At 37.8% G+C, this 12160-nt stretch overlaps 1 protein-coding gene across 1 annotated transcript; it reads left to right on the forward strand.

Moving 5' to 3' along the window:
• Positions 1-1471: 1471 nt before the first annotated feature.
• On the forward strand, positions 1472-11886 carry LOC113238936 (the record flags this gene model as incomplete). Its single annotated transcript, XM_026475785.1, has 5 exons — positions 1472-1637; positions 4506-4728; positions 6736-6990; positions 9946-11406; positions 11679-11886. Coding segments are annotated over exons 1-5 (2313 nt in total), but the record flags the coding sequence as incomplete, so codon positions are not given.
• Between the last annotated feature and the right edge of the window lie 274 nt (positions 11887-12160).

Consider the following 12160-nt stretch of genomic DNA (forward strand, 5'->3'; position numbering starts at 1 on the left):
TGATAATATTCTAGAATATTCAAGTAATAAAAATTGTCACCGAAATTAGGTAGAGAAAACTAACCTCAAAATCACCCCACCATGCTTTAGGGAGCCATCTCACTCGCACCCTTGGTAATAAAGCCCCATGTAATTATACGTCAAAAGTGCTTTTATTACATGATGGTCATCCAATTCCATCAAGGGTGAGTAGATTTTGACAGTTCATAGCGGTCATGTTGTTGAGTGTTGGGGCTGCTTTTGTCAAATCTGTTGCTTATTTTTCAGTCACTAAAGACAAAATATCATCATGACAAGTTACAGTGTCGAGCAACTTGTGCAAATGATACAAATTCACTATCAAAATGGGTGTTCGATTGTGGCAATGATGCGCACGTAATAGCAGGCAAACAAGCCATATTTGTATTGCTAAAACGGGTTTCTCTCAGAGAAAAGTTTAAGGAAACTGGTATCGTGACTGTGGCATCACAGTACATTTACTCAAATATTTTATGCCCGTAAAAATATACATAATTTCAATAAGAAGATATCCATAATATTTACCTTAGAGCTAAATCCAAATTATGGTACCACTATTTCGTCTAACCAAGGTAAACGACTCTTTTATGGGGAACTGTATACGTTTTTATAGTATTTTGTAGTTCCGGAGCATAATAGATTAACGTTTCCTAAGTTTAAAAACTACTTTAACAATATTTCAATTGAAAAGTCATATTACAAAATTGAAAACTACGTGTTATAGAAAGATGTATGGAAAGACGACATGGCTCTAGATTCCACACAAATTTTATTCAAAGTGCATTAATATCCTTAGCATTTAAGTTTATTTGAAAAGAGCAATCCCTAGAGCTTTTTGTGCTCGTTCTTCTCAGGGAAGTCAGCGTAGTGAACGAGCAGTAGCTTAAAAGTGACATTATCAAGTGTACATTTATTTTACCTATGGAATAAATTATGTCAAAGACTTTGGTTTTTATTTTGACTTTCACTACAGACTGCTTCGGGTTCTCCTGAACACTCTCACGAACAAACAGCGGCGATGTTTTCGGCAGATCTTGCGTTTTTTTGACGTACGGTTATTGGCTGATGATTCACTAAACTGGTAGACTCGCAGATTTGGCCATCAAACTTTGAATAGTTACTGGAAAGGACGACCACGTAAACCGTAAAATTGACGCAACGCGCGCATCATTGCCACAATAAAACACCTAATTAGATATTTTTTTTATCATTTGCAAGTAATACTCGACGCTGTAACTTGCCATGATGATTCATCTTTAGTGACAGAAAAATAAACGCAGATTTCACAAAAGCAAAAAAAAAATGTAACGGAATTAGTCAAAAAGATGAACAAGCGCATGCGTGTGCTCGTACCTCTTAAAAAAGTGCAATGTCGGTGTTATATCTATACCTGTAAAGTTAATGAAGATTCATTTAAATAATTGTCTAACTAATTTTATTGTAGATGAGTAAAATGACTATGGTTAATATTCAATGCACGTTCTATATACTATACATATTGGTGATACATAGCGGCACTACAGCGGATAATATAAGTGCCAATTATAGTCTATCTACATCACATTACAATGAACCAGTTGGTCCATATTGCCAGAAACTTCATAACCATTTTCGACCAGGTAAGTAAAATTGCTTCTTTTTACCAAGGTTCGTCGTTTAAAATTACTGTAAATGGAGACGTAGAATTTCCTTCTAGCTTTATTTTATATCGGAATCAATTATTTTAAATTTATTGGGCAAAAGCCGACACAAATTTATTTAAAGCGAGCATGGTTGGAGGCTTAGAATAATAACGCATAGAAACCCAGTCCGCACACGCTAAGTGAGGCAAATTGAAGCGCGCCAAAAGGGCCTACACGAGCGGGCGGGCCTTCAGTGCTCAAGGTCAACTTGCACCACGAACAGCTCCATAATTTTAGCTAAAAATGACGAACTGTGCGGTAAATGAGTGCAAAAATACGTCAGACAAACATAAAATAGATACTAACATCACATTCCACAAGGAAGCAACGCGTTTCAACTTGTATTTTTATATAAATATTCACTAAAACCGAAAATTAACCTACTACTAAGACTAGCCTACATGAATTTGATTTTTGCCTCACTTGTGACAGTTCGTTTGATATGAAACTATCATTCTATGCGTTATTATTCTAAGGTTGGAGGCATGAGGAGATGTAGACGTCGGAATACATATCTCGATCAGTATGGCTGACACGACCGGGCGCGGCTTGAGCGAGAGCAACATAGCACGAGATATTGCTATTCTCTATGCGAGAGTTTCCTTCTACCTGCTATATTTTGTACTAGTAAAAATAAATTCTTTTCTTTTCCACAAAGCCTAAATAATTTACAGTTTTGTTTTATTTTCAAAGAAGGATGGCGAAAGCTGACCCAAAATCAACGAAGTTCATTAACTTTGCCATTATAATTTTACATTTTATTTTTTGTTTTGCAAAACAATGTATTTTAGAATAAATGCAAGAACACAATGCAATTGTTTCAGTTCGACTATAGATTAGGTAATATATATTTCATTATAAGCATGATTGAACGTTGACTTACTTAAAGTATTGGTTATTTTATAGTACACACATAAAACATTAAAGCTATAAAATACCTAATCAAATAATCAATTGAACAGTAATGAATAGCAAAAAATAAAACACAATGTGACAAAAATATTTAGACAATATTTAAATGAGAGATAATGAAAGTTACAATGGAACGATTTGACAAGAGACCAATTGCCAATGTCAATGTCACATTGATTTTGAGACAGTGTGACCATTAGTGGCAGATTTCTGCCATTTGCTTATTTATTTGGTAATTTATTTATTTATTTATTTTATAGATAAGGTACATCACCAGTAGTACATATACTCTTAGGTAACTCTTAGATAACATTTGGGCAGAATTAATTTTTGTTTATTTTCATTGCTGCTGAACATGATAAGTGACAGAGTTTGGCACATTTGGAAATATTTGGGAAGTTATTTATTATTTTTGGGAACAAACTGAAAATTTGTTGTTTTCTGCTACTACGAACAAATATCAGAAGCGAAATACAGGTCAATGTTATAAACATAACCTGTATCAATGTATAACAGCTTTTTTGATGCTCTGATAATGAATCACAAGTATTGATAGGTCTCCGTATAGCACGACGTCAAAAACACTGGGTCACAAAATACACGGGATGTCGCCATCCTTCTTTCATTTAAACCACAGACCACATAGTGTTTTAAACTATAAGAAAATGAATTATTAAGTTCTTCTTCAAAAATCAACAAAACCACAACGTTGATTTCTTTAAATAAACAAATTAATGTACACGAGATTTAGATCCGAAAAAAAATGCAGTAAAAAGTTTTCTATTAAGTAAGTATTAAATGAAAATAAATACATATTAGATAACATCACATACGTTGGTCTGATCCCAAAATAAGTAACTAAAACACTTGTCGTTTACTTTCTCAAACTCGTATCTTAAAGCACAAAGTTACTGAATGGCCAAAAATGGATCATTACAAATTTTGCAAGCTAGTTTCACATCACATTTCCTTCATATTCACACACTGGCTTTTATCTATTCTTAAAGTAATGCTTCCAAATTAAAACCCTTGACAAGAAAAAATAAATAAATAGAAAGTTCCTGAATAATCATCTGTAGCGGATGCTCGGAGGGTTGTTAGTTGGAGAAGTAAAACACTCGATGTCTAGCTCGCAATTAACATTTATTTCGAAATCAGCCCCTACCTTTATACAAAATTTATAAAATATAACGTACACCCCAAACATAAGTTAGAGAGAGAGAGAGAGAGAGAGAGAGAGACTATATATATGCCTCTCGCTCTCGCTCTCTCGTAAATACTTCGCGCGCCCGCGGGCCGTCAGTCAGTCGGCCCTCGCGCGGCGCTAAGTGGGCGTGTTGACGAATGCCATATGACTAATATATACTATAATTTATAAGATGCGAGTTTTAGAAAGTAAGGCATCGTTATGCTATGGATTTCAGAACCAATATAATAATTATTATAATTTATTTAAGAAAAGAAAGTACATACATGTACTACAAGCTATTGTGATTTACAGCGTTTAAAATTATTAAGAGTGTACATACAATTCGTAAATTCCGATTGACTACAACGACGGCATGTGGTGCCACCCAGACCTGTGACCATATAGAAAAGTTAATTTTCTAAAATGACCCGGCCAGGGGTCGAACCCGTGAAAACCGGTGTGCAAGCCACTCGAACACGGAGATTGTCAAAACAAAACAATTGTAAAGTGCAATACTTTCAAAAGCTATACAGCAAACAATTGAATTTATCGTTCTAGAAGTCACATTAGATAATCCTCTATTTTTGTTAAATTTAGTGATCTTTTGAAAATAACGATTAGTCGGCTCACATAACTGTAGTAGAACATCTCGAGTACATTTATTGAGACTACTTGATTGATGTGATTTAATAAATATTACCCAGATCCACTCAACGTGTTATTTGACGCTAAGAACCGCAAAGTAGATGTACTGTGGGGTGCGCGCGCGCCGGTGCGCGTGGCCGCGGCCCTCGTGGTCGCCGTGCTGAGACACGTGCACGGGTACCAGCTGGTGCAACTGCGGCCAGGTCCGCACCGACTCTGTCATCTCATCAGCGGGAATCAGAAGTTAAAGGATATCAGTACTGATCGGACCGCCCTAGAAACGTAAGTATATCTCTTATTTCTACAAGGCCAGTAATTAGGGATGAAAAAATTGACAAGGCAGTCGTTCCACGCTTTCCGAAACAAAAAATGGCACTGAAAAAAGGAAAAATACAAAAAACACCGATATGACGTCATATTTCACGTTTTTTTAAATACCTACCTTCCTACATCACGGCTTTTAATACGAGTAAAGGCTTTGTCGCTCACCACGTGGGACGTAATTGAAGACATTGTAGTACATTGATCTCGTTGTTGAAGAGTAACTTTCATTGCGATTAATTTACTAATAATAATAATAACGCACACACTCCACAACAAACCTTACCTTAGTTGCTACGAAATTCTAAAAATTTCAATATGTTCTCTGCAGTAGGTAAACATTTTTGATTTTTTAGTTTTGTAACCAGCAGATTGGCGCTTCAGTAGGAACTTCAAGTTACTGTATTCCAATGATGACGCTGTGTTTACGTTGGACTGTACCTACATTTGAGTATGGAATACGTGGACCATAATGTTGATAGCGTTTGAGTTTTAGCAAGTTTGCTAAAATAACTAAAAAAAATAACAAACACAGCCTCTAAAAACGAATTAGCATTTTTTTTCGCCTCTCCATTGCATGAAAGTTTCATAAGTTTTCATGTATCTTACTTTGTTCATAGCCGGCAACAAATTTCCCATCGCTAATGTTAAATTATAATTTTTTTTAAATAAGCGGTATACGTAGGTATTTCTCATTGTCGCAATTACTAACACTCATCGAGTATATAACCAGAAATAGAGACGAAATAAGGGTCATATGTTCCTGGTAGCACATTAGCGATACAGCTCTTATAAATATCAACTCCCGTTTGCACTGAAATATAAACAGGCCTACTAATGACCTGTGTGTACGTCTCCGTATATTCCAAAAAATATTCTGTATTTATTGTAATAAAGATAATATCTCTAACAATGCCTTGCTGTTCTATTCGGTGGTGTGGGAAAAACAGCAAAACATCTAATTGCAAAACAAACGGAATCACATTTCATCGGTAATTAAATATTAAATATGTAATTTTGCAATTTTCGTCCATTATAGCAAAGCTCAAGTTAACTGCTCGATTTGAAGTGAAACAGTTGACGACACCCGTCAATTGTTTCGAATTCGGGCTGGCCAATCGGAGCGCAGTTGTCACAGTAATGATATGGCAGAATAGTTTTCAGACAAATTAAATGACATTTCGTCTATATTCCTGGTTATATACTCGATGTTTACACTGGACAGAGTTGGGTGTATGAGCTTTTCCTTTGCCTGTTTACGTAGTGCAGCTTCTTGATAGTTCCAAGTTGGATAGTTCATATAGATTTAAAAGTGTAGAAAAGTGGTCAGTAATGGATTTTCATACTTTCTTTGCAGGCCTTGGCCGGGAAGAAGTCTCACGGTCCCTAAATGACTAACTTCCCGTATTAGTTTTTTGAAATTAATGTAAATATTTTCGAGCATATTTGAGAAAAATATTTTATATTATTAACAAGACTATTAGTAGTAATACGTGAATTAAAATAAACAGATACGAACAATTCAACATTCGTAATTCGTAAGATTAAGAATTTTACTTTCATTTACATATATTAGATAGTAAAATAGTCATTAATAATTTAAATCGATGTCTTCATCATTAAAAAATTCATTTATTGAGAAATAACATTTTTTCAATTAGGATTTTTTTAGTTTAGTAAAGTAAAAATTACCTTTTTGTTCATCGTTAATGCGCGGAGGTATTTGATTATATATTTTAACTGCTCTATGGTAAGGGCTATTTCTAAACAATTCCAATCTTGGTTTCGGAAGTACCAATACGTTGTACGGCGAGAACTAGGTGTGAATTTAAAATCGGTTAAATTACGTCTCACAAACTTTACAACATCGAATATATATAAGCGAGGAACGGTCAAAAGTTTCTTCTTGAAAGATGACTTACAAGTGAATTAAAACGTTGTCTATTTATATCACAATACTTTTCACAGAATGTATATTCACATGGGAGCAGAATGGTCAGGTGAAAAAGAAGTGTGTGATTCAACGTGCACTGTTGACGAAATGTGCAACATGGCCGGGCCACGGCTAAAACCGTACGGGGCGGCTACTGCAGCCACGGCACGCCTCTACACACGTCTTTCGACCAATGTCCATCACCAGCGCAATTGCAGTCAATACCATACTTGGTCGTTTTACAAAGACCAAATCGCACTTCGAACATGTGGATTCGCTTCAAATGTCACGTAAGTTAATATTTGAGCTTGGACTTTTCGAACCACTCTAATTATCTCTAATGGTGGATTCACATGGCTACTTGTACCTGTGTTGACTAAAGCGTATGCTTTACCCAATGTTTGTTGTATGTACTTGGAAAAATATTTGACACTGATAAATATGACCTTCTACACCTTAGAGATGGAAAAAACAGTCTAAGGTCTACAAAGACGGTCATATTTGCCAGTGTGTGCATGTTTATCTGTATTAAATGTGTAGGTATTTAGCCAATTAAGGAGTGGGACCATAGTGTGGACAAGGTTGCCTATCAGTAGTCTGGAAAGACACTTTCCAGAAATAACGTTTGGTCGAATTTTCATAACCTCGAAAATAATTTTGAGAGTAAAATGTTTTCTTTTTAACCTAACTTAACCTAACCTAACCAAATCTAATAGTGTCTTTGCGATAAACATCCAACATATCCTGAAAGAACAACGGTTTCGTTATAATTCGGTTTTCGGTATAATGAAAATTCGAACAAACGTTAATTCGGAAAAAAAATCGAGTTTGTGATAGGTTACCTGTGGACAGTTTACTTGCGTCCCTGTCCATAGGTTCTTTTGATGTGCGTCGAGACAACGACCAGCGGTAACGCGTGTTTGGTTTTTGCTTTATTTGTCGAATAGGCAAATACTTGGTGACACATGTGGCAAATATAGCAAACAAAGAAGTTTCTCCACGCACATCAAAGGAGCCAAATAGGCAAATACGCAAACCGTCCACACTACGATTATATTCGTTTTTTCACACCTTATTTGGATCCATATGTAAACGGTTATATTTGTCAGTGTTTGCATGTTTACCTGTAGGTACGTCAAATATTTTTATACAACAAATACCCAATAGCGAATACAAAAAGCCATGTCAAGTGCCAACAAAAGCCTCAAAACTTGTCCCAGGGCGTGCAATGTCTAGCTAATGTCTGGCTAACGAAAGATGAGACTGCGTTTTATTTTAATCTAGCTAACTACCCCAACATTTATATCACTATTCGGAAGTTGATGTGTCAGTTGGATTGTGTTATCTGCAATTTTTTGTTGTTCTCTTAATAATAATGTGACGAAGACTATGAAAAGCGATAAGCGAAAGCTTCTTTTTACTATGATTGTTAAATTGACAGAGAAACTAGAAGAGAGAGGAATCGTTTTCAAGCAAACTCAAGAATATTCCTATTTCATTGGTTAGGACGACGTAATAATTTAGATCTTTGCTTATATTTGTAAATTTTTGCTAATCATTTAGTAATTTTATTTATAATGCTAATAAAGGGTTTTCAACAAGAACTTTGTTTTGTAAATCAAAATAAAACAATAAATTCACGTCACAAGACACCGGAACAATGAATTTATTACAAACCAAATTTCTCGATCGCATAATTTCACGAAATTCTGCCGTTAAGTAACCAGTTCGATCATGTGATTTAACACCGCTGGATTCTTTTTTATGGGGTTATGTTAAAGACAGAGTCTATACGGAGCCAATCGAAACGATTGCAGCCTTAAAACTCAAAATTCGTGAAGTAACGAACGAAATAGACCCACCATTTTGTCAAAAGTGATTAAAAACTTTGATGAAGAATCGGCATCTCTAACTGTGGTCGTGGTGGACATTTGTCAGATATCATTTTTCATTCATAATTGCCAACCCTTACTTTTTTTAATTCAATAAAAATTTGAATCATTGTCATGTAAATTTATTGTTTTATTTTGATTTACAAAACAAAGTTCTTGTTGAAAAACCCGATATATTTATTTATAGGAGATTTGGATGTTGGAACCCAACGGATCAAAGAAATCCAAGAAATTCTTAAAATAATAGGCGAACAAAGAACAAATTAGAACAAATAAGACTGCTGAGCAGTAGTTTCGATACATCATTTGAAGTATTTTTTTTATAATCTGATTCTGATTATAATACATAAATAAATTATAAAATTACAACAAATGTGTTAATTTTTTATATATAATTTATTTTTTATATTCTTATATATTTTTGTATATTCTAAAGTATATACTGTGTGCAAATAAACATACATAGAATGGGCCATTTAATATTTCAGGTACTTGATTATTTTCTAAATTATGTCATTACAGAGCCTTCAGGTCATCGAGTATATAACCAGAAATAGAAACGAAATAAGGGCCATATATTTCTCGTAACACATTAGCGATACAGCTCTTAACAACTCTCGTTTGCACTGTAAAATAGACAGGCCAACTACTGACCGAAAAATATTCTGTATTTATTGTTATAAAGATAATATCTCTAACAATGCCGTGCTGTTCTATTCGGTGGTGTGGGAAAAACACAAAGCATCTAATTTCAAAACAAACGGAATCACATTTCATCGGTAATTAAATATTGAATATGTAATTTTGCAATTTTCGCCCATTATAGCAAAGCTCAATTGAACTGGTCGATTTGAAGTGAAACAGTTGACGACACCCTTTGACGACACCCGTCAATTATTTCGAACCCGGGCTAACCAATCGGAGCGCAGCTGTCACAGTAATGATATAGCAGAATAGTTTTCAAACAAATTAAATGACATTTCGTCTCTATTTCTGGTTACATACTCGATGCTTCACTTGTTGGCGGAGGTATATACCTCCGCCAACAAGTTCACCCAATTGGTTCTAACTTGCCTAAATTATGAACACTCATACAACAAAATTCATAAAATAATTTTATCCCTGTATTATCTTGTATCAAAATTATTTTTTCCGTCTATAATAGTACCTACCCGTGATACCATACGAAATTTTTTTCAATTTTCCCGCGTTTTTCTAGTCTCATCTTTCGTTAGCCATACTATATCTACACAATGGTGATTGTTTGTCAAATATATTAAATAGGCAAATACAAATAGCCATGTGAAGAGCCATCCATCATTATGTTCTTATAACAAACTGTTTGCGAAACAGATGGAGCTGCCCGCAGAACGAGACGTGTATTCGAGTGATGGACGTGACGCTGAGTGGTACGTCCGCAGTGGTGGAGGAATTGGAGACGCGAGCCAATGCCACAGGCGTGAGGCTACAAGTAGTACCCACCGATCGCGCCACCCTTCACCGCGTTTTAAATGACAACACTACATCTGTCATCTTTATAGACTACGAACTATGGTCTGTGAATAGCGTTGGTGTGCGGGCACTCCAGCCCCCACCCTGTGTTGCAGACACAGACTGCAACGATGCCCTCGACAGCACTATTGCAATACAACTCAGTGACCTTGAAAACTTTCGACTCTATGCTCCACTCATTGACCACACGATAAGGAAGTTGAAACCCAACGCCAACCAGCTTCGTCAGCTCTTAGATTTGGAAGGGAAAATTAACAACAGTGTCGAGGCGTCGTGTGCGTGGCTTCTTAATAATATGGAACAAATCAAAGAATGGGCAATCGTTGCTAAGGACATACGAATACCTATAATAACGAAGTTAATATGCAAGGACGACCCAGACTTTGAAGAATATGCTCTTATTGGAAACTTGGTTAAAATAGAAATAGCAACTACGGAGACAAATATACCCAACATAACTTGGTATCAAGATTCGATAAATTGCAATGACACGAATTCTGTCGCCCATGAGATAGAAGAAAGATCACGGCACCCCAGTTACCTCTTTTTGGCAGGCGTGGCAGCTATGGGCGGCGCGGGCGCCTCAGCGAGCGAGATCGGAGCGGAAAATGCGCGTCATTTTCGAACGCAGCTCGCGCTGTTCGGTGTGCCTTCGGCTGCTACGCGTCTTGCTCCCGCCACCACCGCCGTCACGGGCCGCCAAGACGGCCTCGCTCTCGCTATACGACGTTTCCTGTCCTTGCATGGCTGGAAGCGGATCGCTATAATTTCGGAGAAAACTGAACTAGCGAGAGACTTCTCCACTGCCCTGCTCGCCGACAGAGCACTTGTTTACAAGGAAGAGAAATTGGACGTGGCAGACCCTTCGAATGTTCGAAGTGCTCTGGAAAAGTTGATTGTGGTCAATGCGCGGGTGTTCGTCGTTAACGCAGGAGCGCGTACAGCCGGCTTGATAGCGTGTGCGGCGCACTCTCTTAAAATTACGGACGCAAATTACGCATGGATCTTCCGCGAGTGGCACCCGATCCACTGCGTTGAAGCTGAAAATATGCGCGTGTTCAGTTTGTCGTACGCATGGCGCGGCCGCGCAGGTCTCACCCCGCAGCAGAACGAAACTAAGATCTTGGGCGAGAAACGAGCTTGGCTTCGCGAGTTCTTAGACGAGGTGTGGAAAGATCGCGCCTGGCCTCTTTACGCGTCCGCCTTCGCCGACTCCTTGCTAGTGTTGGTGCACACTCTATCAATCGCGCTAAAACATAACCCATCGTTGCTTTACAACCTACACGACGCGTACGCCCCAAGGTCAGTAGTGTCACTCGAAATACTATCGGTCGAGGTGAATGGACCTTCCCTCGATCATAACATCGGTGTTTCGGAGATGGGGCGAAAGGGCCAATTCGAATAATTTTTCAGGGGAGCACGTTTTAGGCTTTAACAACTGTTTTAAAATATTTACGTACGTATTACGTACCTAAAACATGCAAATACCTAAAGCGTCATCCTCTGAAAATTGTTCGAAACGGCGCTTTCGCCCTTTTTGCATAACACTGACGAGAAGTTGCCTCGTCTCCCAGCAACATTTCGGAGTGGGCAGCGCGGGCCGACGACCTGTGGGGCGTGGCGCAGCGGCCGCGGCCGGGCGCGGAGCCGCGGCGCGCCATGGTCTTCGTGGAGGAGTGGCGGCCGCCGGCGCGGACGCGCGCGCGCCTGCTGGCCGCCTGGGCCGTGCCGGCCGGCGCCAACGACCCGCGCGACATCGAGGACGTCGAACCTCTGGCGCAGGTCGGACGAAGCGCATACTCGGCCACCGTTGCCGTTTTAGCGATTCGGTCGCTAGTTCTAGGCAATTTTATGAATGTTTATTGGGCAAAAATTTGATTTTTGCCCAATAAACATAAATATTTAGCGACTTGTAGCGTCTTCTTGATCCGTATTTTTATATAAAAACCGTGACTCCGTCAATCAGAGTTAATGTAAAGTTAAAAATAAAGTTATACCCTTAGAATAATAACGCATAGAAACCTAGTCCGCACACGCTAAGTGAGGCAAATTGAAG

Source organism: Hyposmocoma kahamanoa, unplaced genomic scaffold (genome assembly GCF_003589595.1).
Source record: "Hyposmocoma kahamanoa isolate Upper Pololo Valley unplaced genomic scaffold, ASM358959v1 98945, whole genome shotgun sequence".
Lineage (NCBI taxonomy): Eukaryota > Metazoa > Arthropoda > Insecta > Lepidoptera > Cosmopterigidae > Hyposmocoma > Hyposmocoma kahamanoa.